The sequence below is a fragment of the Bison bison genome, unplaced genomic scaffold, assembly GCF_000754665.1.
Source record: "Bison bison bison isolate TAMUID 2011002044 unplaced genomic scaffold, Bison_UMD1.0 scf7180017864249, whole genome shotgun sequence".
NCBI lineage: Eukaryota > Metazoa > Chordata > Mammalia > Artiodactyla > Bovidae > Bison > Bison bison.
Genome location: NW_011494821.1, coordinates 2,134,154 through 2,161,427, shown reverse-complemented (window position 1 = coordinate 2,161,427; position 27,274 = coordinate 2,134,154). Strand labels below are relative to the sequence as shown.

At 47.3% G+C, this 27,274-nt stretch overlaps 1 protein-coding gene across 1 annotated transcript; it reads right to left on the bottom strand.

Moving 5' to 3' along the window:
* Positions 1 to 11,092: 11,092 nt before the first annotated feature.
* Positions 11,093 to 26,867, bottom strand: TEKT1 (tektin 1). Its single transcript, XM_010847451.1, has 8 exons — positions 26,761 to 26,867; positions 24,598 to 24,804; positions 22,922 to 23,087; positions 19,953 to 20,081; positions 19,272 to 19,415; positions 16,752 to 16,974; positions 12,159 to 12,355; positions 11,093 to 11,352 (listed from the first exon to the last, which is right to left on the bottom strand). The coding sequence occupies exons 2-8, from the start codon at positions 24,785 to 24,787 to the stop codon at positions 11,145 to 11,147; spliced, it is 1,257 nt and encodes a 418-aa protein (XP_010845753.1). The 5' UTR covers positions 24,788 to 24,804; positions 26,761 to 26,867; the 3' UTR covers positions 11,093 to 11,144.
* Between the last annotated feature and the right edge of the window lie 407 nt (positions 26,868 to 27,274).

Genomic DNA, 27,274 nt, shown 5'->3' with positions numbered 1-27,274 from the left:
CCCCGCCCATATCAACCCACAACTACAAACCCACCTTGACGGTTCTCTGCCTGGTTCTGGCCCCGAGCCCTCCCACTTCCTGCCTCTTGCTTCCCCAGGGAGCTCACTCTCTCACTGACCCTTTCTCTCCTGTAGTTTCACATCTTCTCTAGGGGTTCCTTCTCAACATTTAAACAGGGTCCAGCCTCCAGAAATTCCCTCTGCTAGGTACGTGCCCAACAGTCACGAACTAGAATGTTCATAAGTGCACGAATTGGAACAGTCTCATATTTGAAAGGTCATACATCCATTATCAGGAGAGTGAGTGGTGTGGTCACGTAGGAGAGTACTCTGCAGTGGTGAGAATGAGGGCTCTACAGTTGTATGCGATCATATAGATGGATCTTACAGGCACACGAGGACTGGAAGAAGCCAGAGGAGAAAGAGAACACCATATTTGTTTCTGGTGTGGTGGTTTAAAGACCCTTGGCAGGGGAGGAGGGGGAGGTTGCCTGTCCGCCTTGTCTTTTGGGCTTCCCTGGTGGCTCAGCTGGTAAAGAATCTGCCTGCAGTGCGGGAGACCTGGGTTTGATCCCTGGGTTGGGAAGATCCCCTGGAGAAGGGACCAACTAACCACTCTAGTATTCTGGCGTGGAGAATTCCATGGACTGTATAGTCCATGGGCTTGCAAAGAGTCGGACACGACTAAGCAATTTCCACGTGTAAATTCCAAGAACAGGTGAAACCAGCCTCTGCCGCTACCAGTCAGCAGGGGGCGGCAGAGGGGCGTCTGGCATGCTTGGTGACGCTCTTGTTTCTCCGTCTGAAGTTGGTTACCTGGGTTCATGATGGTGAACGTGCATCTAGCTGTATCTGTGACATGTGCACTTTCCTGGAGGTATATTGCATTCCAACAAAAAGCTTTGAGAAAGCTTGAGTATTTTCTACACTAGAGTCACAGCCACAGAAATCATCTTTTCATCTCATTTGACTCTCCAGCCACTCCTCTTTCTCTCAGACTCTTCATGAGCAGGTGGAGTGGTTCTCTAACTGGTGTGTTGGGAGTTAGCGCTTCCCAGGTGGCGCTAGAGGTGAAGAACCTGCCTGCCAATGCAGGAGATGTGAGAGACGAGAGTTCGATCCCCGGGTTGGGAAGATCCCCTGGAGGAGGGCATGGCTACTCACTCCAGGATTCTTGCCTGCAGAATCCCATGGACAGAGGAGCCTGGTGGGCTACAGTCCATGGGGTCGCAAAGAGTCAGACATGACTGAAGAGACTTAGTACGCACAGATAGGGGTTTGTTAAATCCTGATTGCCTGGCTCCATTCCCAGAAGTTCTGATTTTGTAGGTCTGAGGTAGGGACCAGAAATTTGCCTTCTGAACTCCCGGGTGATGCTGCCACCACCAGTCCTGAAATGAACACCAATCTACAAAAAATATATACACCTGCTGTCACCACTTCCTATCTACCTACCACCAACACCCTGCTACCCACTATAAGCTGGTTTCCACCCCCAACCCGCCAGAGAAACCTTCAGTTTCTAGGTTTTGTGATTTCTTGGACCAATAACCTATCAACCAGCTGGAGATACCAGCATAGGGTGGCCAGATTTTTATTTTGCCAAGGGTTGAGTGAGGGGGTCACGATTATGATCTGAGCTCATTTTATAAAATAATTTCACTTCCTGTTAATACAATGTGGGGAGGTTGTAAGGTCAGAATGAAAGTGGGTCCTTCCTTCCTAAGGAAAGGCAGCTGGGAACCCTGTGTATCTACCGCCCCGTCCTCAGCCTGGCCTCTGGGCTGCTGGCACAGGCTCCCTTCACCCAGCCGACATTCTTTGGCGCCTGTCCAGCCAATCTTCCTCTGTCCTTAGAACTATGCCCTGGCAAACTCTTTGGGACCAAGAACTCCACTGACTGGGTCTGGGGGACCTTTCCTGGGTGGTCTTTATCACTTCCACAGCTCTGGGCCTGGACAGCACGGCCCACACCCCCAGAGATGCTTATTAGCTAAGCTTCAAGTAGATGCCAGACAGGCTCTGGGGATGAATGGAGGTCAGGCCAATGGGTAAATGATGCCAATCATTTCCCTGGGAGTTGGGAGTGGAACTAGCTTTTGGAAACCAGAGTTTGGTCCAGTTTCTGCCACTGCCTGGCTATGTGACTGCAGGCAAGTCGTTTAACCTCTGGGTGTCTTGACTCTACTTCTGTAAATAGGATCCTCTGTGGGTCTGTCCTCCCAGGATTGTCATGAGGATTCGACAAGGAAGTACATTTAAAGCATTTAGGCCAGTGCCTGGTACCCAGTAGACTTCAGTTCCTAGGACTTCTCTGGCGGTCCAGTGGTTAAGACTTCGCTGCCCAATGCAGAGGGGCATAGGTCCAACCCCTGGTTGGGGAACTAAGATCCCACGTGTGGTGCAGTGAGGCCAGAAAATTAAAACAAAAACATGAGTCCCTTCCTCTCTGTTCTATGGGCCTCTGTTGGGCTGTAGTCTGCCAATCTGCAGGCCTCATAATTGCCCAGCCATGAGACCAAAGAAAGAACCCAGAGATGGCAACAGAAACATCACTGATTTAGGTAGGGAATCTTATAAGTCCAAAGCAAAGTCCTGGAGCTGCACCCTACCGTGGACACCAGATGGGAGGCAGAACATGGCAACAGTCTTCACTACTCAAGGAAGAAGGTGGCTACCATTTATAGGGGAAATTGACGTCAGGTTGGCTCATCAGTTAACCAGGGAAACCAGTGGAAACCAGTGGGGCAAGAACGTTATGATTAAGAGGACTGGATAGTCATGTGATTAGGGTGTAGGTGAGGCAGAGACCAGACGAGCAGAGGATGTATGGAGAACAAGAGAAGAGTCTTCTTGAGTGGCCTGACCATTGAGGCCACATCAATCTATAGTGCTAAAATGATACGGATAAGCTTTACTTCTTCAACTATACATACACACATGCACACACTCACACACACACCAGATGCCTCTAAGTGTGAAGTGTAGGACTATAGATTCACTCATGCCTTCATCATTTATTTTTTAAATTAAAGTATAGATGACTTACAATATTATATCCGTTTCAGGTGTACCATACAGTGATTCAATATTTTTAGTCATACTGCATTTAAAGTTATTGCAATGACTATATTGACGACTTCATTCTCTTATCCTAATAGTTCTCAACTTCATCCTAACGGTTCTATGCATTAGAATCACCTGTAAGCTTAAAAATAATACCCAGGCAGGCCAATTCAATAAATCAAAATCTTTAGGTTGGCGATTCATCAGTTTTTAAAAGCTTCCCAGGTGTTTTTAAAAGCTTTCCAGGTGTTTTCAATGTACAGCCAAGGTTGAGAACCTCTGTCTGATCTAGCCTGCTAGTTCAGGGATTTCTACAACTAGAAAAATGTCCAGTGATCAAAAGAAGTATATATACCAACGTGCTAATCCCTTCCCGTCCCCAGTCCCACATCAATGGAGTCAGCATCCCTGGAAGTGAGCTCGTCATCAGGATAGCTTTTCAGGCTCCCCAGGTGGGCTTCCCTGGTGGTCCAGTGGTTGCGTGTCCACCTTGCAATGAAGGGGACTGCGGTTTCCTTCCTGGTTTGGGAAGATCCCACATGCCATGGAGCAACTGGGCCTGAGTGTCAAAACCACTGAAGCCTGCGTGCTGCCGGCCCGCGAGCCGCAACTACTGATGCCTGAAGCCTGTGCGCCAAGAACTCGCGCTCCGCCTCCACGAGAAGCCTGAGCCCTGCAACCAGAGCGCAGCCCCAGCTGGCCGGAACTAGAGAAAGCCTGCGCGCAGCAACAAAGACCCAGTGCAGACAAAGCCTAGTTAAATAAACGAAAATTTTAAAAGAGATTCTTAAAAAAAAAAAAAAAGCTCCCTAGTAGAGTCTAATGGGGGGTCAGATTTGAGAACTGCTTCTTCTACTAATAGGCGTATTTATCAGGCGTTCACTGGGTGCCTCTTCTGCTGAGAGAGGGCAGTGAGGAGCCTGGAAACAGCCAACGGTGGGTTGTCCTCCAGCACTCCTGGCTGCTCCTACAAAAGGGGCAAGGAAGGCTATGGGCCCAACAGCCAGCTTTTTTCCAGTCCCCTCTAGCTGACTTTCCTGCTCACCATCTCTGGCTCAGACCTGCCGTGAGTGTGCATATTCATGCATGCATGACCTTATAATTGGACCCTGGAACATACTGAGATTCGACTCTAATTATAAACTTGGAGGCAATGAAGTGTGGTAGGAGTGAAAGAATTGGCTTTTCCTTGCAAAATGACTGGGATATAATCAGAATATTGGTATTTAAAAAATTACAAAAATCAGCCCAAGTGATTCCAGTTGCAGATGGCACCAAAAAGGGTTTTTGAGCAAGTCAGGAACAGCCTCAATAGATAGTGTGCATGTGCTCAGTCACATCCTACTCGGCAACCCCATGGACTGTAGCTGCCAGGCTCCTCTGTCCATGGGATCTTCCAGGCAAGAATACTGGAGTGGGTTGCTATTTCCTACTCCAGGGGATCTTCCTGACCCAGGGATCAAACCTGCGTGTCCTGCGTTTCCTGCATTGTCAGGTGGATTCTTTACCACTGGGCCACCCAGAGGAGGCAATATTAGAATGGGTGAGCCTAGCCCACTTGTGTGCCCCTTTCCATAGGGGAAAATTTCATCTTAGAGCCAGAAATCGAACTGGGGAACTTCAGCTCCAGTAAGAAGTCATTATGTGGTCAATGTGTTTTCTGAATATTTCTAATCAGAAGGCCTGAGTCAGGAAGCACCTCTGTTGTCCCCTTCCTGGCAGCATCTAGTTCTGTAATTAACTAGATTGAACTGCTTTAATCTCTGTAAAGTGTCCCAAGTTGCCTGTGGGTGCCAGTCTTCTCCTGCTGCTGAGAGCCTCATTCATCTTTGATGTTACTTCCGGTAGTGGGTCTGTCAAGTTTTAGGCTGCCTCCTCTCTCTACTACATCTTCATAATGGCACCCAGATTTTTTCTACTGGAGAATTATTCCTCCCCACCCACATGATGTGTGGATGTGTGTTGATCGAGGAAAAAAACCCAGGACCACTAGATGGCAGTACACACAGTGAGCTGTATGGGAGGGACTCCAGGACAGGACTGCAGTCAGGACAGGCTCCCCACGGTGGAGCCCTCCTGGGGCCACCCCCAGTAAAGGAAGAGGGCAAGGGGCCTCCCCAGGGAGAAGGGACTCTGAGAGGGGATTTATGTGTCTAGATGAGTCCCTGGATCAGAGAATTCCAGAGAGCAGCGGGGGCTGGGGGCCTCTTACAGCTCTGGAGTTGGTCTTACCTATGGCCGGTAGATGCTGGGTGCAGTTTTACAGGGTGTGTAAATCAGGCAGGTGCTAAGAGGCTGCAAATATGCTTATTAGGGTTATAGCTAAAGCAACTGGGTGTGTATAAATTTGAGTGTGGCTCCGGGCTGGGTAGGAGTGGTGGCTTTCGAGCTAACAGATCCCAGCCTGCTGTGAAGTCAACACCATAGGGGCCAAAACACAATACAAGGCATCTATAGCATAAAGAATCTACCTGGGAAGCAGGAGACACCCTGCAATGCTGGAGACCCGGGTCCAATCCCTGGGTCGGGAAGATCCCCTGGAGAAGGAAATGGCAATCCACTCCAGTATTCTTGCCTGGAGAATCCCACGGGCAGAGGAACCTGGCGGGCTACAGTCCATGGGGTCTCAAGAGGCGGACACAACTTAGTGGCTGAACCGCCATAACCCTTTTATATGACAGCCTAATAGTATCAAGTGACTGCCTCCCCGCTATCTCTCTCACTCCAGGAGGGGAGCAAGCAGATCTTTCCTCAACCCACCCTGCTGGTAATATAGCCAAGGCTCCATGTTTTCTGGGGTTAACAGTTGAGAGAGATAGAGACACACAGAGAGAAACTAAAACCCTATACTAGCTGAAACTGCCTGGAGCCAAGTGTGGGAGCGCTGCGGGAGCTCTCTCTTCTTCCTCTTGGTGCAGCAGCTTCTGTTTTCCCTCTCGTTGCAAACTGGCTGTTTCCCATCCATGTGAGAGACAGCAGCTGTCACTCACCCTCCAAAGCCTACATCTCCTCTATCCGAGAGAGCAGCCGGATGGAACTGAAATCTCCCAGTGCCAAGTGCAAATTCCTGGGGAGCGGGGCTCACTCCTGACCCACCCAAGTGGGCCAGGGATTGGAGAGGAGCAGGGCTGGGCGGTGTAAACACGGTGGTTCTAGCTGAACCGTATAATCAAAGCCATGGTTTTTCCAGCAGCCATGTATGGATTGTTAGAGTTGGACCATAAAGAAGGCTGAGCGCCGAAGAATTGATGCTTGCTAATTGTGGTGCTAGAGGAGACTCTTGAGAGTCCCCTGGACAGCAAGGAGATCAAACCAGTCCATTCTAAAGGAAATTAACCCAGAATATTCCTTGGAAGGGCTGATGCTGAAGCTCCAGTACTTTGGCCACCTGATGAAAAGAGCTGACTCATTGGAAAAGACCCTGACGGTGGGGAAGTTTGAGGGCAGGAGGAGAAGGGGGCGACAAAGGATGAGATGGATGGCATCATTGACTCAATGGACATGAGTTTGAGCAAGCTCTTGGAGATAGTGAAGGACAGGAAAGCCTGGTGTTCATAGGGTCACAGAGTCACACACGACTTAGCGACGAACAATGATACCACCACCCAGTAGCTAAACCTTTGAGATTTCCCCAGAAGGTTCTGAGAAACAGAAGGAAATTTTCAGACAGAGTGATTTACTTCTGCCAGGGACTTAGCTCTCAGAGACCCAGCACGTTTCGCCCTACGCTGCTCACAAAATAATAGACCACAAGGCCTCAAATACAGAGAATTTTACTATGGTATCAGGAGACTGAGAGAACAGAGTGCGTGCCTGCTTGAGAAACAAGTGCTCCTTGACTTGGCTTGTAACTGATGGGCTAACCTCTCTGTTGATGTAATGCCATCCTTTCCTTAATTTTAATTCTTTCCTTAATTTTAATTCTCTCAATAAATTTGAGAGACACTAACTCCCATTAATGAGGCTTCGTACCTAATTGAGATGGTACACTTCAGTGCCAATCATGATTTAAGGAATGCGATGAGAAATAAATAGTTCATAAAGACATTGGCTGCTTCTGGGATTTTCAGAACGTGCTGAGGCCACAGTTCAATGAGGCTCAAACGAGGCCAGTATCTGGTGCTCCGTGATAATTATGTAATGATGTAATTTATGTGTAAAGGTAAACACAACCGTAGGTACGGATGGGAGTTCATTATTTGGGTCTGGCACTCTGTCCCTTCTCAGTTTTCCTGGATACACAATGATTGAGTTGGACTAGACACTTTTCAAAGTCTGCATTCACGGCTGCAGGGTTTATGCCTTGCAGGACACACTGATTTTTCAAGGACACGGGCCAAGATGAGAGAGATTAACATGGCATCTTACGATGTTGACTGTAGGCTCACGTGGAGAGGCTTCCTTACTTCTGTCCCACCTCCCAGCTTCTTGCTCCTTGAGGCAGAATATATACCAGCAGAGAACAGTGGTTAACAGTGGTTTAAAAACTTTTTTAAGTTGCACCATTCAGCCTATGGGATCTTAGTTCCCTGATCAGGAATCGAACCCATGCCCCCTGCAGGGGAAGCAAGCAGTCCCAACCACTGGATCGCCAGGGAAATCCCAATGTTCTTTTCTTAGCACATTCTGAGATAAGATAAGCATCTCTGAAAACTCAGCATCTACACTTCTTCTTTCTCCAATGTCCTATTGAAATTGCCTTTGGCAAAGTGTCATTAGTGGTTGCCTAACTGCCAAATCTAGATGATGCCTTTCCTTTCTTAGCTGACCCTGGAGTGTTTGACCCTCTGACCACCTTGAAACATTCTGTTTATCTGACTTCAGCATCCGTGATGCTATGCTTTCCTGGCTTCCTTCAGCCCCTCGGATGTTCTGTAAGAGGTCTCCTTGTTGGCCTGGTTCTTCACTGATCCGGGAAGTGCTGGGGCTTGCTGGGACTCAGGCCCGGACCGCTTCTTTGAGCTCTTCCAGCTCTGCTGCCTTCCTTGGCGTCCACCACCACCGCCTTTCTCCAGGGGTCTCCCAGCTTCTGGCCACAGGTGGATTTTTCTCTCGACCACAAGGTCCTCATTCTCAACGTGTGAGCTCATCACCTTCCCTCCCCTCCCCTACCCTCCTCCTCCCACAGTCCCTCTCGGCAGAAGGTGCCAGGATTCACCCTGCTACACACGCCAGAAACCAGAGAGCCATCCTCGGCTCCTTCCCCCCGGACCCTACCCCGTCCTGTATATCCAAAGCAGCCACCAAGCCCCAGAGCTCCCAGACTATCCGGGCTCCTTCCCTTCTCTGCCTGCTGCTCCCCGGACAGGCTCTGTATGGAGCCCCTGCCCAGGGGTTCTCTCACCCAATCTCCATGGGCCCTGGGAGGCAGGTATGCTTGGAGAACTTGAGCTGACTGACGTCTGTGTGGCTCCAGAACGCAAACCCTTAGCCACTGACTTGAATCTGTGTAAGAACGTAATTTTTTTTCTTTTACTGTTACTTGAGCATTAACAATAAAATAGTACAAATGATTACTAACTAGTCAGAAAACCAAGAGCAAACTCACACTCTATTCACATTCATCAGAGAAAATAAAAGCCGGAAACACTTTTCATGTGGCGGTGCTGGACAAACTGGGACCTGGGATCCTTTGCTTCAGTGCTTGCGCCTGGACACACCTCTTCTGGGGCAACAAGATACAAAGAAACCATATGGGACTAAAAATAACTGCGTTGCATGTGCAGCTGGGACAAATTCTGGACAAAAGATTAAAAAAAAAGAGACCAGAGAATGGAAACCCAAACCCAACTGCCACTTTTGAAGAGCCTGGAGCAAAAGCAGGATACTGAACATGTCCACTGCGCACATCACCTCCTAAGGGGTTGGCAAAACTCCTGAGCCACCCCTCCAGCCCGACCTGGGGACACCCCTACCCTCACCCATCATGAGGAACAGTTTGCTGTCCCCTCCACCTTTGGAAGCGAGCTTGTTTGTCTTTGCCCCCCCTGCTGCAGTAGAGACCCCAATAAAGCCTTGCCTGAATTTCTTGTTTGGCCTCTGGGGCCAATTTCTGTTGATTGCTGGGTATGCGTGCTCAGTCGTATCCAACTCCTTGTGACTCCATGGACTGTGACCCGCTAGGCTCCTCTGTCGATGGGATTTCCCAAGCAAGAAACCTGGAGTGGGTTGCCTTCTCCAGGGGATCTTCCTTACCCAGGGATCGAACCCACGCCTCTTTGCACCTACTCCTCCATTGGCAGGCAGGTTCTTTACCAGCTGAGGGATTGATTGGGGAAGGTCAAGAACCCTGGTCTTGTTAGGTCAGTTAGGTAACTGCACATTCAGGAAGGCCTGCTGGAAAAGCTTATCTCTTTACTTCTCTCCCTCCTTCCCAGACTGACAGTCTTGAGACTAAGTTTCCTGGGATCTGAACACCTGCCTAGTGCCCTCTAGCTGAAACCAGCTTGGCCTTGCTTGGGACTTGTTTTTGCTGCCTTGTGCCACAGCCCAAATCCCAATAAACCTTGCTTGAATTTCTCATCTGATCATCAATTTCTGTTGACTAAAGAGCCCAAGGACCCGAGTTGGTAAGACCATGAGCCCAGAAAGCAGCCACCTGGCTCACCCACTCCTCAACCCTTAACTTCCTAAGAGCAGAAGGGCCCCTTGGATCCTAGCCTTCCTCTTCATTTTGTTACTGACACAGGTTCTTGGACTCTTTAGCTGATAGAAATCAATAAGGAGCCAGACAAGATATTCAGGCAAGGCTTTACTGGGACTCTGACTCGAACTACAGCAGCAGGGAGTGAAAACAAGCCCCAGGTGTCCTTGCCCCTCCCCGAGGGGGCATGCAGGAGCTAGTTCCTTAAATGGGCTAACAACAGGGGCGGGTCTGTGCGTTGGGTCAGAGGGCTGACTCAGGGGGTCTGCCCAGGCCACTCGGTGGTGCCCCTGTGCAAGGATCACGTTCAGTACCCTGTTTTTGCTCCCAGCACCTCAGGAATGGCAGTTGGCCTGCGGCCTTTTTGTACATGAGGTTAGTTTTAGTCCCTCATAGTTTCTTTGTATTCTGTTGCTGGGGGAGATGTCCAGGTGCAAGCATTCCATTAGAGAGTCCCAGGTCCTAGTCTATCAGCTGATCTCAGTTTCAACTGAGCTCGGGCTTAGTTGCCCCTCAGCATGTGGGCCGAGAAGGCAATGGCCACCCACTCCAGTACTCTTGCCTGGAAAACCCCATGGATGGAGGAGCCTGGTAGGCTGCAGTCCATGGGGTCGCTAAGAGTCGGACATGACTGGGCGACTTCACTTTCACTTTTCACTTTCATGCATTGGAGGAAGAAATGGCAACCCACTCCAGTGTTCTTGCCTGGAGAATCCCAGGGACGGTGGGGCCTGGTGGGCTGCCGTCTATGGAGTCGCACAGAGTCGGACACGACTGAAGTGACTTAGCAGCAGCAGCATGTGGGAATCTTAGTTCCTTGACCAGGGATTGAACCCTTGTCTCCTGTGTTGGAAGGCAGATTCTTAACCACTGAACCACCTGGAGGAAGGCGGGGGCGGGAGGAAGAGGCCCAGAGAGATGCCCACAGGTGTCAGTAAGTCTGAAGGGGACTCCTCACCCAGGGTTTGCGCCACTCCCCTCTCCTCTCAGTTCCATATGACCTGAACATGCATCCTGCAGACCAATCAGGGACCTCAGTCAGCAATCACCATCTTATTTTCCAGGGAAAAGGAATCTTGAGAGCCAGGAGAAATATTCACCTTCTCCTGAGTAAGATGGGCATGGTCTGAACAGGGGAGCCAGCCCAGCTCCTCAACTGAAATAAATCTGAACTAAGATGCCTCGGACCCTTCCCCCAGGCCTGAGGTCCTATGATAGTATAAGAAGAGCCTAAGTCACAGAATTTAACCCTTGAACAACCACAGCACACCACCGGCAGCAGAATAGAGCCAGATCTGAGGCCCTGAGCAGGCCTGGAACCCAGCCGAGAGTTTTGGGTGGGATGCGTGGAAGTTCTGCCAACCTGGAAGGAGAGTTCTGTGCTCCTGTTTTAGGACACGGTTTAATGAGAAACGGCATAATGAGAATCCTCCATTCAGCAGACAGCCTCGGGATGGGAGCCCCCCGCCCACTCCCCGTGGTCATCCCCGTCCCGAGGCGGGATGGACTTTCTCATGGGCATACACAGCACCTCGTCGATGTAGATGGTGTTCTCCTTGATATGGATCTCCTCCTGCAGGGCCAACTGCCTGCGATTCAGGCCTTTCAACTCTACGTGAGCTTGGGCTAGTGTTTCCTTCAATCTAAAAGAGGAAGAATGTGAAGGAACAATGTAGGGCTTCATGTTACTGCTTCAGGGGGAAAAGTGTATTCGTCTATTTGGTGCTGGACTCAAATTGATGTGTCTGCTTCCTCTCTCCTCTTTAAGACAGAAATTTCCAATCGGTGGCCCTGGACCAGATTCACAAGGCAGACAAACCTGTGAACTTCCGACATTTAAAACTAGAATTTACCTAAACATCTGGATTTGGCCTTTAGAAAAATGTCAACATTGGGTCGGTGCCCTGCATGGCAGCAGTTGGTTGGAGTAGGTTCCTCTAGAAAGGAACCCCTAAACATGATAGATGCAAAGGGCAAAGGTCCTTATGCCCAGCTGGCTTCACCCATGATGACATTGCCTAGCCCTGCTCACAGTTCAGGGGTGTGTGTGTGTGTGTGTGTGTGTGTGTCAGGGGTTCTTGCTTGCTATGTGTGGGCTCTAGAGTGAGAAGGCTTTAGGCTCTAGAATGCTCAGGCTCAATAGTTGCTGTTCATGGGCTTAGTTGCCCTGTAGCATGTGGGATCTTAGCTCCCCGAATAGGGATCGAACCCTTGTCCCCTGCATTGGAAGGCAGATTCTTAGCCATTGGACCACCAGGGAAGGCCTCACAGTCCAGGTTTAAATGGAGCCCCAGTAGCCTTTTGCCTGAGTGGTTAAGTCACTTCAGTTGTGTCTGACTCTCTGCAACCCCATGGACTGTATTCTGTTAGGCTCCTCTGTCCGTGGGATTCTCCAGGCAAGAATACTGGCGTGAGTTGCCATGCCCTCCTCTAGGAGCTCTTTGCTTACCTTGCAACATTGTGGGTGATCTCATCGACCTCTTTGATCAGCCTGTACTGTGCAACATCTCGACACAGCTCCACGTTAGGCCGGTGTGTCCTGGTCTCCAGGCGTGTGTGAGCCACCTTGGCAGGCCCTTCTTGGTCGAGGATGGCTTTTTCAAGAACCACAATGTTCTTCTCCTGGGAGGCGATCTCTTCCATGACCTTACAAAAAGGGTTAGAGTAGGTGAGGCCAGGCTGTGTTCCTTAAAACTCAACAGCAGATGCTCTTAGGGGGTTAGGAAGAGGGGACCTCGGATTATCTACCGATGCAGGCCGCCTGAATAGGTCTGGTCTCTTTTCCCTAGAGCAGTGACTGCTGGTAGATAAGGTAACTCACCCAGCCTTAGAATCTCAAGCATGGAATGGATACTGATGGCCATTGTTGCCTCATCTCCTTCTCAAACATGTGGATTTCCTGGGGAATGCCCCCAGCAGAGGCTGGAGGCTGCCCATGTACTTTGGTGTGTGTGTGCTAAGTCGCTTCAGTTGTGTCTGACTCTTTGCAATCCTATGAACTACTGCCCGCCAGGCTCCTCTGTCCATGGGATTCTCCAGGCAAGAATACTGGAGTGGGTTTCTGTGTCCCCCTCCAGGGGATCTTCCCAGCCCAGAGACTGAACCTGTGTCTCTTACATATCCCGTACTTTTGTACCATGAAAGCTGCCTCTGCCTGTTTCCTTACCAATCCACCCACTAGGACCAGTTCTGCTCGCTACAGGAGTAAGCAGTTTAATCTGAGTTTTGTTAGTTTCTCTGATGGTGGCTTTGTGCCAACAAAAGATGCCTTCAAGGTACTTGGGTTTTTAGATTAATATGTAACTAGTTTAAGATTTTATTTCTTCCTTTTTTTTTCTTTTTAAACTTTGCATCATGGGAATTTCTAAACATACACGAAAGTAGATAAAACGAATCTCACGGACTCATCATCAATTTAAGCGATGATCATTCATTGATATATGGCTGCTTTTGAACTATAGCGGCAGAGTTAAGAAGTTGCGACAGACAGTATACATTATGCTCTCACTGTTTTGTGCTTCTGTCCAGACTGAATCCCAAAGACATGGTAATAACTTGACAGCTTTCCAAATGCTACATGTATCACCATACTGTGGCATCTTATTTTATTTTTATTATCAGTGCATGCTCATCATGTTAAGATAAGAAAAGTAGGCTTCATGGGTTGCACTAGTAAGGCAGAGTGAAGTTTAGGTTTTGTCTGTCTCTTGGAGAGCAAAGCACTGTGTTTATTATGCAAGGACACTACGGCTGTACTGAAAGAATGCACTAAACATCAACGGTACCAGACTAAGCATTCACCACAACATTCCCAACACACAGGAGAGCAATGATCAGAGAAACTGGAAATTTAAAACTGTATCTCATCACTGCAGAATTTCTTCACACAAAGGAAAATGAGGGTTCTATCAAAATAAGATTCTAAGCGGCTCATGTGTTAGCCAAGTAAGGAAAGCCATTTACTTGATGGTGAGCTAATTAAATCAAGTTTGATTGCAGCAGCTGAGAAAGAGTGTCCAGGGAATATAAATTATTTTTAAGACTGTTAGTCTGCAAGGATAGCTGCTCGAAGAGTTACGGACACAAGGAACAACATCTATAGTTAATTAAAAGCACACAAAGCACATGAGTTTGCATGGTTTTCTTCTGCTCTTCGTGAGTTGGCCGGTGTTCTGATCCTGTTCAGTGTCATTTATTGAAGGAGTCAACGCTGAGTTTGAAGTAAAGAATTAGCCTCTACGAATGACTGCATGAACTAATTATAGGTGAGGATATTTTCAAAAAGTTAAGAAAACAGGAACTCAGTACAACCTGAAGTGGAATCTACTAAGTGTTAGAGCTGCTGATGATGTGGATACATGTTGAGCACAAAAAGGCTTAGCTGAGCATATTTACAGAGCTCGTGGAAATGTCAGCGTTTTAAGGACTGTGGCTGGTTATTCATTAAAAGTGCTTTGCAGAAGACATGTAGATCTATCATGTGTTATCGAACCAATAACGTCAACAGCGAACCATGAAGTTCACTTGGACTGGCTTCCATGGACTTGACTGTCTTCATTTCTGTGAATTTTTGTCAGAAATAGAAGTTGGTTATCCTCACTTGTCATACTACTCAGCAGTAAAATGGTTAAGCAGTGGTGAAATGTTCTTGTGGTTTATTTTAGCTTGGGGCCAAGATTAAAATTTTTCTGAACAAGAACAACCTCTGTTATCAAACATGGAGTGGCTTTAGAAATTCATTTTTGCTGCACACTTAAAAATATTTCTAAGTGAGTCAACCTAAAATCACAAGGCAAGACAGCCCTTTCAAATACTGGCTGCGATAAAGTCATTTCAACAACTGACATGATTTGCGTCACAAGTAGAATCAAGTTGCTTTCTTTGCTTCTTCTGCTGCCAAAAGTTAAAACATGAAGTAAGACCTCCATTCCCCTACACGTTTGCCAAAGAAATATTCTTCCAAGTTCTGGAAATTTTTTTTTTTGGACATCAAAGCAAGTGCAAAGGAAATTTCCATACTTCAAAATTCACTTAACTGTGCAATTAAGAGCTTCTAACTATCCTTCGACTGGGAGTGATTAATCTGATATGTAATGAGGTACTAAAAGGCAAATACTGTACCAGGAGAACAATTTAACAGGATTCTATAAAGGTCCTCCAAGCAGTGAGTGTGTTCAATTAAAATCATATGCTCATAGGTGGCTATGTCTCCTTGGCAGTGCCTATCCGAATGAATGGATGCTTTCAAAGATGAAATATACAAAATATCATTACAGGTCAGCATTAACAGGTGAACCTCTGCAATAGTTTTGGTAGAAAATACTAACTTTGAACCCCAACAAAGCAATTGTTTTCTTTCCCCCAAAAGAATCAATCCCTTTCTTCTCACCAGAAGACCTGTAAAAACAACACCCAGTTATAATTATTTATACTTTTAATTGTACCAATAGAGAATTTGTGGAAATTTGTTTTCTTATGTTAATATCTATGTAATATCCTTGATCTTGTGTCTTGGCCCACAAAAACAAAAATATTTACCTTCTGACCCTTTATAGAAAAATGTTGCTGACTCATTAAGGTAACTGAAGCCCTGGGTTAGATTAAACATTCTTGTACTAAATTCTAAGTATAGCTGGAGTTAAAATACGTTTTGTTCAATAAGGAAATAATTGTGTCACTGAAATAAAAATGGGGGCCACCCTACCCTTTAATTTGAAGGTCGTCTCCTCAGTGTGTCAAGTCTCTTCGTGACCACGGAGGTTTCCGACCAGACGATATACAGGTGGAGACTTCTCTCATAGAGCGAGGTCCCTATCTCCAGATGAGGGCAGGGAACCTCACCTGATTTGTTTTAGTCCATCATTCCAGCCTGCCCAGACCATTTTTTTAAAAAGCTAGTTATCACTTTTCATTTTTATTTCATTTTCACTGGGCTGTGCCGGATCTTAGGTGCAGCCTGTGGGATCTTTAGCTGTGGCACATGAACTCTTAATTGCGGCAGCATCTATTTCATTGCCCAGGGATGGAACCCGGGCCCTCTGCATTGGGAGTGCAGAGTCTTAGCCACTGGACCCCCAGGGAAGTCCCAGGTGCTCATTTCAGATGAGGCTTCCAAGGCCTCAGCCGCACAGCCCCCAGCTCCTGCAGGGATCTCCTCTGGTAGGACGGGGCTTCTCACAGGCCTCTGCAAAGACCGGCCTCTTGCCTTTTTCCTTACAGTGGATCCTAACAACCTCGGCCTCCCTATCTCAGATCCATCTTTTGAGGCCTGGACCAAGTTCTTACTCCACTAGGGAGCCTCTTGACTATATTTGGCTATGTTTATCATCGTTACTATTATTGTTGTTGTTACTATTAGTAGTAGCAGCAGCCAATTAAAACAAAATGTTTATTTTGCTGCACCAGGTCTTAGTTGTTACCTGTGGGATCCTGGGATCTGGTTTCCCTGACCAGGGATCGAACCTGCATCCCCTACTTTGGGAGCACAGAGTCTTAGTCACTGGACCACCACAGAAGTCCCAGCAGTGTAAAGAACCTGCCTGCCAGTGCAGGTGACATTAGAGATGCGGGTTCGATCCTTGGGTCAGGAAGACCACCTGGAGGAGGGTACGGCAACCCACTCCAGTATTCTTGCCTGGAGAATCCCATGGACAGAGGAGTCTGGTGGGCTACAGTCCATGGGGTTGCAAAGAGTCGGACACGACTGAGCAACTTACACCCGTGTGTGCATGCACGCACAGAACTTCAGAGTCATAAAGAATATCTAAGAGCATACAGTGCATCTCCATGCTCCACAGAGGAGGAACTAAGGCCTGAAGCAGGGAGATAGCCTGTTCTTTGCAACAATGAGTGAGAAAGGAGGCCCAGAGCAGCGCCAAGACCGTCTCCAGTCCTCCAAAGTCCAAAGCCTGCTGCTAAGACAGAGAGAGGTGGATGACATTTACTCCTTAGGACCCAGGATCACAAGCCCTAAAGGCCATTCTAGGTTTCCAGAGTGAAACCCTCTGAACGAGCTCGTCCATAGTCCCCCCAGGAAGCTCACCTTGTCCAGATGAAGAGCCAGTTTGTCCCTGGCGTCCTTGGTCTCCTTCAGCCCGTTCTTGAAGGCGGTGTCCACCACATCACACTGCCTGCGCAGGTCACTGGCTGTCTGGAACAGGATTCGGTCCACCAGGGCCTTCAGCGTCAGGGAGTTGTTCCTCTGCTTGTCAGCCTTCTCCACGTTGGTGTTGGAGAAGTCCAGCCAGTCTTCCAGACTCACGGAGCTGAAACGGGACCCACGCACTCATTCATAGCATATCTGGACTTGGCGTGGGGGTGTAGGGGGGAAGGACAAGTGACTGGAAACCGTGGGAAGTCAGGCCTCCCTCCACCAATGGAAGCACCTAGAACATTTCCCCGTCTCTAGGCAGAGTGAACACTGGTCTGTCAGTGGCAATAGCTGCCACTCTAGGGAAATCTACTTACTCTCTGCCAGGCACTGGGCTGGCACTTTACAGACACTCTCTCATTTAATCCTCACGCTGGCCTAGTGAGGTGGCTTTCATACCCCCATTTGAAAGATGTGGAAAACAGGTTCATAAAGATGGAGTAACCTGGTCAACATCACACAGGTAGGGTCAAGGTAAGTATCAAAATAAATTATAGTAGTCACAGATTATAATGTGAGTGTGTGTTCAGCTGCTAAATTGTGTCCCACTCTTTGCCACCCTATGGACTGTAGCCTGCCAGGCTCCTCTGTCCATGTGGTTTTTCCCAGGCAAGAATACCAGAGTGGCTTGCCATTTCCTTCTCCAGGGGACATTCCCAGACCAGGGATCGAACCCATTATCCTGCATTGGTAGGCAGATTCTTTACCATTGAGCTACCTGGGAAGCCCACAGATGATCATACACTGAAAAAAACAGGATAATCATGAGTGTATACTGAAATGCTATAAATAAAGCCATTGCTAGTTTGACAAGGAATTAATTGCTTTATATAGCACTGAGGAGTCCCAAAATAATGTTAATTGGGAGATTCAACATTATGGAATGTTGTATATTTTGTCATATACTATATATATACTACATATATGACAAAATATACAATATTCAAAATATGATGCTATTTAATAAATGAAGAAGCAGGCAGAACAAACCTATTAGAAGCCGGGAATGTGGTTCTTTTGGGGGGAGGAGAGAGGGGGCATTGATCAAGAGGGGGCGGGGTGGAGGTTTTGGTGTTGGTGGTAACGTTTTATTTCTTGGCCTGGTTGGTGGAGACTGTTTGCCATCTGGGATGGCCCCTGATGACCCCCATGTCTCCTGGTGTTCACACTTTTCTACAGTGTGAACTTTTCTACACAATTCCCCTTGAATTGTGTGATGAACTCATCGACTCATTTCTCATGAATATATGTGATGAGAGGTCATGTCTGAGATGAGGTTGAAAGAGGAAGACTATGGCTTCTCTCTTGGACGCCTTCTCTTTTGCTTCCTCTTAGATCAGCTGCCATGTCAAGCCTTCAGATGAGACCGCAGTCCCAGTTGACAGGTTGACTACAACCTGAAGAGAGGTGAGCCAGAGGCGCCCAGCTGAATGATGCCTGGGCTCTTGACCCACAGAAGCTGGGAGATAACACGCTTGTTGTTTTAAAGCTGCTAAGTTTGGGGGTAACTTGGTAACAGCAAAAGATAACTAAAATGATGATAATTCATTAAACCATTGATTATTATTTGTGCAATTTTCTTTCTTTTCTGTTTCTTTTTTTTTTTGGCTTGTGGGATCTTATTTCCCAAAAGAGAGGTTGAACCTGGGCCTGGATAGTGAAAGCACTGAATCCCAATCACTGGAATAGGAAATTCCTATGCAGTTTTCTATATGTATGATTTACTTTAAAAAAGGAATTCTGGTGCAGTTTTCTGTACGCATGTTTTACTTCAAAAAGAATGTTTTAAAAATTAGAATGAGTTAGGTCTGTGATCTAATATTACTTGAAACATGTAAATCAGATGTTATAGAAAAGGTAAAGAGTATAATCTCATTTTTGTAACAAAACTATTTGTGTACATGAGTGTATATGTATGTTTGTATGAACATACAGGAAACACTGGCTATCTCAGGGAAACTATTAACTTGCTCTTTATACATTTTCAAATTCTTCTACTTGTTAAAAATGCAAATAGGTAAGTGAATAAATTTGAGAGGTTTTAAGATTTTATTTCAGGGACTTCCCTGGTAGGCCAGTGATTAAGACTCCATGTTTCCACTGCATGGGGCATGGGTTCCAGCCCTGGTTGAGGAACTAAAATCCTACACCCCACAAAGTACAGCCAAAAAATATTTCTTTTTTACATCAGACTTTCTTAAAGTGGGGCCTAGCCTGGAGGACTGAGGCACCACTGGGCCCTATAGGGTAGTCACTGCTCAGCGCCTGCCTTCGCCTAAAACCTGCCTCTTCCCAGCTCCCAGCCTAAGGTCAGGATGATGTCCTAGGTCCTGCTGGCCTCTCCAAGAAGCACTGGGGCATCACACAGTGGGGAGGAGGACAGTGTGGCCAGGCCAGCAGGGACTCACTCACTTTGGTTCAACCCTCACGACGTTCTCAGAATACTTGATGTTTGGTGAGTTGTTGTTGAGTGAGAAGCAGATATCATCAATGGTTATGGCTGTAAACTTGTCCCTCAAATCCTTTTCAAGATTGTACTTGGCAGAGCGGTTTAACCTGAAGGGAGAAGGTAAATTGGGTTTCTTCCTCTCGAATGCCCAAGTGGCACCTACATCAGGTTCTTGGGAAACCCTGGAAAACGAAGCTAGTCTAGTGCAACACAGTGGCACTTCCTCCAATCCTCTCATCCACTCAACACACACACACACACACACACACACACACCCCATTAACGCTTGGTGACCAATTAACGTATCCAGGCCTGGACTTCGAAATCCTCCTTTCAACTGTGGCCTTTTCTGATGTCACCACTGTGGCATCCTGTTTGTGAGAGGTCAGCCCGGGCAGGAAATGGCTCCAGTGTCCTCCACTTTCTAATCAGGGGTGAAATTCTGCCGCATCCCAGCCTACCACCAGAGAGCAACTGTCAGGCACGAGAGGTTGTCCAGGTCTCGTTCTGAGTGTTCCCTGGCCACCTTGGGGCATGCAGAGTGTTTGTAGGATATTAAACCCCATTCTTCCTGTGCCAGGGAGCATGGTCTTGCTGGGCACAGCTTTTCCTAGATACCCCCAGTGGAGATGTGGGGGCAGTACCTGATTTGCTCGCATGTCTCCTCCAGGGTGCGGGTCAGCAGGGTCATTACTCCCCGGATGATCTCATGTTCCTTGATCAGCTCCTGTTCCACCTCATCATGGACCAGGTCAATGCCAACCCGCTTCTCCCTGGCCGGGAGAAAAGTGGACGGTCATCCCATGCGTGGAGGGAGACAACCCAAAACTTGCTGACTTTTAAAACTATCAAGACAACTGAACCCAATCCATCTGGATAATGTGACGGGGATGTACATTGAAAGTGAAAGTCTTAGTCACTTAAACGTGTCTAACTCTTTGTGACCCCATAGACTGTAGCCTGCCAGGCTCCTCTGTTCATGGGATTTCCCAGGTAAGCATACTGTAATGGATAGCCATTCCCTTCTCCAGGGGAATCTTCCCAACTCAGGGATTGAACCTGGGTTTTCTGCATTGCAGGAGGATTCTTTACCATCTGAGCCACTGGGATATACATTAGCTGGTGTCTATTTGACTTCAAAATATCCAAAACACAAAGAAGAAAAATGAATCAGTGATTGGTCACTTGGTCTGAAAAATGCCAGCTGGACTTTTTTGCCTTAATTTCGCCATCAATTCAGAAGGCTTTTCCTTCTTACCTATTTATTGGAAAGACTGTCTTTTGACTTAGAACTTTAAAGACATATGTTTTCTTCCTTGAGCCCAGTCTTGTTTTTTAACAAGGGTTGAGTTGAAAAAGATGCTTTATAATAATAGTAATAATAATAATGTCAAAATTAACAGTACTCCGTCACTGAGCACTTACCATGAGACACACACTGTACTGAGCTTTTCATGTGAAAACTCATTCTCCTATAACCTTTCAATTACAGGTGAGGAAACTGAGTTTCAGAGAGGTTACAGATCCTGAGTCACAGAATTGGGCATTACACATGCTTTTAACCACTTCCTCCCAAAATTGATCGGTCACCATCTGATAGTCTGTTCTTTTCCACCTGCCTGATAGTGCTTGTGAGGAAGGCTCCATCACTCACCAGCTGTGTGGGCTCAGGCACATTGTATAATTTATCTGTGCCTTGGTTTCTTCTTCTGTGAAATGGGTATAACTATCAGTACTTCCTAGGTGGTGGCAAGGAGCAAAAGAGATATGAAAGCAGACAGCATGGGACCCGGCACAGAGTAGCAAGTACTCAATCCACTTAGCAACATCTACATCCTAATCACCCTTAGGTGTGGAATTGAGCCAACTGGAGGTTGCCTTCTTTGAGCAGCTGTTACTTTCCTTTGCTTTGCTGCTGCTGCTGTTGCTAAGGCACTTCAGTTGTGTCCGACTCTGTGCGACCCCATAGACGGCAGCCCACCAGGCTCCCCCGTCCCTGGGATTCTCCAGGCAAGAAAACTGGAGTGGGTTGCCATTTCCTTCCCCAATGCATGAAAGTGAAAAGTGAAAGTGAAGTCGCTCAGTTGTGTTCGACTCTTCGTGACCCCATGGACTGCAGCCTACCAGGCTCCTCCATCCATGGGATTCTCCAAGCAAGAGTACTGGAGTCGGTTGCCATTGCCTTCTTCCTTTGCTTTACCACCTCTCTAAATCTGGTTGCTGCAGAGGGTCCTGGTGAAGCTCACTGAGGCAACAGGGCTTTCTGAGAAGGAGGAACAGAGTGGGCAGAGCCAGAGTGCAAGCAGCTCAACACCCCAAGTGCATCCCCCTGTTGGGGATGACATGCAGGACTAGATGGAGAGCTCACTGGGGGCCCAACCATCATGGACCTCGTTTTTGAAGCTGAGAAATTTGAACTTGATCTTGAAGGTGTTAGGGCATAGCGTGGTAAAAAGGGATTTTAAAGCCGGGGAGTGACCTGGAAAGGTCTGCAGTGGGGAAAGTTCACATAATAGCCAGTGTAGACGATGCACTCGATTGGAGGGGGCTATGCTGGCAGCAACAAGACTTGCTATGGTGCTCCAGAAGATTTATGGGGATCAGGTCTGTGAATCAGAATCACCCCAAAGCAGAGAGGAGCATCCTGCTCATAGTACTTACATGAGAGAAATTATAGTAAAAAGGCACATTAGCACAGTGCTCTCTGGAGAAGGCAATGGCACCTCACTCCAGTACTCTTGCCTGGAAAATCCCATGGACGGAGGAGCCTGGTAGGCTGCAGTCCATGGGGTTGCGAAGAGTCGAACACAACTGAGCGACTTCACTTTCACTTTTCACTTTCATGCACTGGAGAAGGAAATGGCAACCCACTCCAGTGTTCTTGCCTGGAGAATCCCAGGGACGGGGGAGCCTGGTGGGCTGCCGTCTATGGGGTCGCACAGAGTCAGACATGACTGAAGTGACTTAGCAGCAGCAGCTCTGGATTATGAAGTGCTCCCATGAGCTCTGTATGCGAGCAGGCTTGTCCTCTAGCAACTGTATCTGCTTTATCTGCCCAAAATAAAGACCACCATTTCCCAGTTTCTATTGGTGTGGCCATGTGACTAAGCTCTGGTCAGAGACGCAAGTAGAAATGGTGAAAGCTAAACCCTAATTATTCCTACTTGTTGGAATGTAGACATAATGGCTGTCACTCTAGTTGGCATCTTGAATCATGAGGTAACCTTGGGAGTGAAAACCAAGCACAGGGAGGAACAAGATTAAAAAGGCCTGGAAGCCTGACACTGTGGCATGCCATGCCAACTCTGAACTAGCTCCAGATTCCTTAAATGTGAGAGGAAAAAGGGGTCAATGTTATTTTGTCCCTTTCTGATTATCCACAGCCAAACCCAATCCTCACATATATTGAAGTTAGTTAAGGGCAGAGTTTAGACATGAACCAAGTCCAGTGCTCCTTCTGCTGCCCAGCACCATGAGTATGCTGAGATAATTTCAGGCTCTAAAAGAACACATGCTTATTTGTTTCATTCTAACCCACCACCAAGCACAGTCGGTTTTTACCACTCAGCACTTCATTTCCCAGATGAGTCATTGGAGGAACCATCTCTCCTACCTGTATTCCAAGCATTTCTCTGTGATGTGCAAGGGCTCTTTAAAGCTCTCGAGGGCTTTCTGCAATCTCGTCTGATAGAGGAGTAGATCTTCAGTTGCATACACCAGCTGCTCAAGTTTGTCATCTAACTCCTTCTTCCAGAACCTGACTTCCTCAAGTCTCTGTTCTGAAGCACACAGAGAAGTCACTCCAGGATGAATCTATTCCCAGTGCAGTCAACTCTTAGATTAGAAATTTGAAGACTATTGTGAAACTACCGAGATACTTTCTTTCCTTCTCAGAATGGTGCTACTTGGGGTATCTATACATCTTTATGTTTATTAGAACGGAAGAAAGGAAGGAAAAAGAACATATTTCTTCCTATATTCAACATCAAAGTAATCCAAAGATCATTCTACACTCATTGACTCTAATTCCTCAAGGCGCCCTGTTTTAAATAATTTTTAATTTTGTCAAAGACACAAAAGTATATTGTTTGAAAAGTCCCTGGGCACCACTTTGAAATTGTGTTCCTGGGAATGGGATTGTCAAGAGAGCATTACTCTTTCTTTAAGACTCAGCTTAGGATTTCCCTGCTGGTCCAGTGGTAAAGAATCTGCCTGCCAATGCAGGGGACATGAGTTCGATCCCTGGTCTGGGAAGATTCCATATGCTTTGGAGCAACTAAGCCCATGTGCCACAGCTACTGAGCCTGCACTCTAGAGCCCGGGCTCCACAAGAGAAGGCATCATAATGAGAAGTCTGCACATCACAACAAAGAGTAGCCCCTACTCACTGCAACTAGAGAAAGCTGGAGCACAGCAACGAAGACCCAGCACAGCCAAAAATAAAAATTAATAAATATTAAAAGCAAAAGACTCAGCACAAATATTCCTCTTTAGGATGTCTTTTCCAACTCTCCAGCGTCTACTCCACCTTCACTTCTGTACCCCTTCCCACAGCACCTATCTAGTTATATTCTGACTAACAATTTTTGTATCTTTCTCCTCAATCTGAGAGCCCCTTAAAACAGAGGCTCTGATATCCCTGTGATATCCATAGTGCTTAGTCCATGGATGCTCTTAGATGCTCAACAGATATATATCAAATCAATAAAAGAATGACTGATGGATGACTGCAAATCAGACTGGGTTACCACGTCTCTTGTTGTTCAGTCGATGAGTAATGTCTGACTCTGCGACACCATGGACTGCAGCACGCCGGGCTTCCCTGTCCTTCACCATCTCCTGGAGCCTGCTCAAACTCACGTCCACTGAGTTGGTGATGCCATCCAACCATCTCATCCTCTGTCGTCCCCTTCTCCTCCTGCCTTCAATCTTTCCTAGCATCAGGGTCTTTTCTAATGAGTCAGCTCTTCTCATCAGCTGGCCAAAGTACTAGAGCTTCGGCTTCAGCATCAGTCCTTCCAATGAATATTCATGGTTGATTTCTTTAGGGATTGACTGGTTTGATCTCCTTGCAGTCCAAGGGACTCTCAAGAGTCTTCTCTAACACCACAGTTCAAAAGCATCAAAAGCATGTCTCTTAGGGCAATGAACTTAAAGACAGAATCTGGAGAATACATGTTTCTCTCTAATATTTCAAGATAATACACTGCCACTCCTGAATAGGAAATGCTAAAGACAATACAGTATCATGCAAACATGTTTACAAACATAGCAAGTGTGTTATCTTACCTAGTTTCTTATTCACATCGCTTTGAGATTTTCTTGTGGTCTTTTCAATTTCATCCACAAGTCTCTGGCTTTCTGCTACCAGGCGTTCAGACCGGGACCTTTGGGCTTCTGCTCTGTGGTACTGGTTTTTGTTAGCAATTTGCCACTCTGCGCGCAAGAACTTGGGTGGCTGTTGTAGTAGTTTGGCCATTTGAAGTTTCCAAAGTCCTGCTCAAAAGTAGATTTTTTTTTTTTAGGTTCACTAAAAGCAAATTGTCTTGTTTTTAATGTCAGTTTTTATTAAAGTGTGACATTCATACTAAAGAGTGCCCAAGCCATAATCGGTACACAAAATGAAAAACTCAGTATATCCAGCACCCAGATCAAGAAATAAACATTACTAGCACCTCATGCCTTGCTCTGGCCACTATTCTTCACCCCAGCCCCACACAGTAACCACTATTCCAATTTTTAACACTATACATTAGTTTTGATATTTTTGAACTTAATGTAGAATCCCTAAGTACTCTTTTTTCCTATACACTCTTTTATCTGACTTCTTAACAAACAGCATTATGTTTGTAAAGTTTATCAGTATTGTTCATATAGTTGCAGTTTGTTCGTTCTCATTGCTGTGTAGTATACCATTATACCACAATTTATCTCTCTCTCTCTCTCTCATTTTTTTTTACTGTTTATGGATATTTGAGTTTTCGGTTTGGGGTTATTATGAGAATGCTATGGATATTCACATTTAGACAGAATGTGTATATTGGTGAACACATGCATGCATTTTTAGAACTCATTTGAATTGCTAGGTCATAGGGCAGTGTTCTATTTTAGTATTACCTAACAGATGAATCCAGGTGTGTTTTCTAAAAACAAAAAGGGCAAATGTGACATCTGTAAACTGACAACTGGGTACTGAGCCTATTCAGCAGAAAACAGAAACAAAAGTTTCCCAGGACAGAGAGCAGGAGAGAACAAGAAGAGGAACCCATGAAGAGGTAGCAGGCAGAGGCCAGCAGCAACAGATAGAGGAGTATGTCTCTTCCTCCTCTGCACACAGTGGGCTTCCCTGATGGCTCAGATGATAAAGAATCCACCTGCAAAGCAGGAGACCTCGGTTCGATCCCTGGGTTGGGAAGATCCCCTGGAGAAGGGAATGGCAACCCAGTCTAGTATTCTTGCCTGGAGAATCCCACGGACAGAGGAGCCTGGCAGGCTGCAGTCCATGGGGTCACAAAGAGTCAGATACGACTGAGTGACTAACACACACACACACACACATCTGCACACAGCTCTGCCTGTGAGACCTGTCTTCCTCAGACAGGGTTGAAATTTGCCCCCAGTCACGTGCATGTGTGCTAAGTTGCGACTCTATGGACTGTAGCCCACCAGGCTCCTCTACCATGGGATTCTCCAGGCGAGAATACTGGAGTGGGTTGCATGCTGTCCTCTAGGGGATCTTCCCAACCCAGGGACTGAACCCTTGATCTTACGTCTTCTCCATTGGCAGGTGGATTCTTCACCACTAGTGCCACCTGGGAAGCCCTGCTGCTGCCGCGGCTAAGTCGCTTCAGTCGTGTCCGACTCTATGAGACCCCATAGACGGCAGCCCACCAGGCTCCCCGTCCCTGGGATTCTCCAGGCAAGAACACTGGAGTGGGTTGCCATTCCCTTCTCCAATGCATGAAAGCAAAAAGTCAAAGTGAAGTCGCTCAGTCGTGTCCGACTCTTCGCAACCCCATGGACTGCAGCCTACCAGGCTCCTCCGTCCATGGGATTTTCCAGGCAAGAGTACTGGAGTGGGGTGCCATCGCCTTCTCCACTGGGAAGCCCTATCCTCACCCAAAACATATGAGTGCCTGCCCTTAAAGGCTTCTGAATTTCTGAAGGTTGGAACTGAAGTCAGATCTTGACCAGGCTGAGTCTCAGGCCTCGGGCCCCCTCTGACAACATGAGTCTCCTAATCCAGTCCATCCAATGGCCTCTACTAATTTTGTCTGAGTGTGGGGCTCAACATTTAACCCCAGATTTCTGGATAAGTCTGAGCAGCTCCCAGAGAAATCGAAATTAGGGCTAAATGAGGTCGAAATTAAACCTAAATGTTGGCTGATTTCAATGGGCACAAGGCACTGGGGAAAAAAAAAAGTTGGTGTGGTGGGGCCGAGGCTTACTTACCTCAGCGCCACAAAGAATTACTTCACAACTTGGGGATAGGAGCCTCCTTACTCCAGCGGGAGCTCAGGGCCTTTGAAGAAATGGGACGTAAACAGCTCAGGCTCTATGGCAACAGGTAACGCGTCACCAGGGCAAAGAGGGGTGGGGTCTTCTGCGAAGCTGCGTTTACTCCGGAAGGCTTTGCGCAGGCGCGCGTGTTGTCTTTTCGTCTGCGCTAGGGACTTGGCGATGTGGCTTGGGAGGGCTCTGGCCAGATAGATATCTACAGCGAAGATGCGGGACACCAACCTGGGATTCAGGAGGCCTGCGACTGGTCCTGCTGAGGGCTGGGCCACCTCGGGCCGCACTGGGTCTCCCCAGATGGACCGCGAAATTGGGCTGGACGATGCCTCCAGGTCCTCGCAGCCGCAGGCCGGCCTGCTGCTGCTGCTAAGTCGCTTCAGTCGTATCCAACTCTGTGCGACCCCATAGACGGCAGCCCACCAGGCTCCCCGTCCCTGGGATTCTCCAGGCA

Bases quoted from the DNA above. Each gene is read 5' to 3' on its own strand.
- TEKT1 (XM_010847451.1), bottom strand. From the start codon at position 24,787: ATGGCCAAACTACTACAACAGCCACCCAAGTTCTTGCGCGCAGAGTGG. The intron at 23,088-24,597 runs GTAAGATAACAC...TGTGTGCTTCAG, and splicing joins CGATGTGAATAAGAAACTAG to AACAGAGACTTGAGGAAGTC. The intron at 16,975-19,271 runs GTGAGTGAGTCC...GTCCCGTTTCAG, and splicing joins GTCGTGAGGGTTGAACCAAA to CTCCGTGAGTCTGGAAGACT.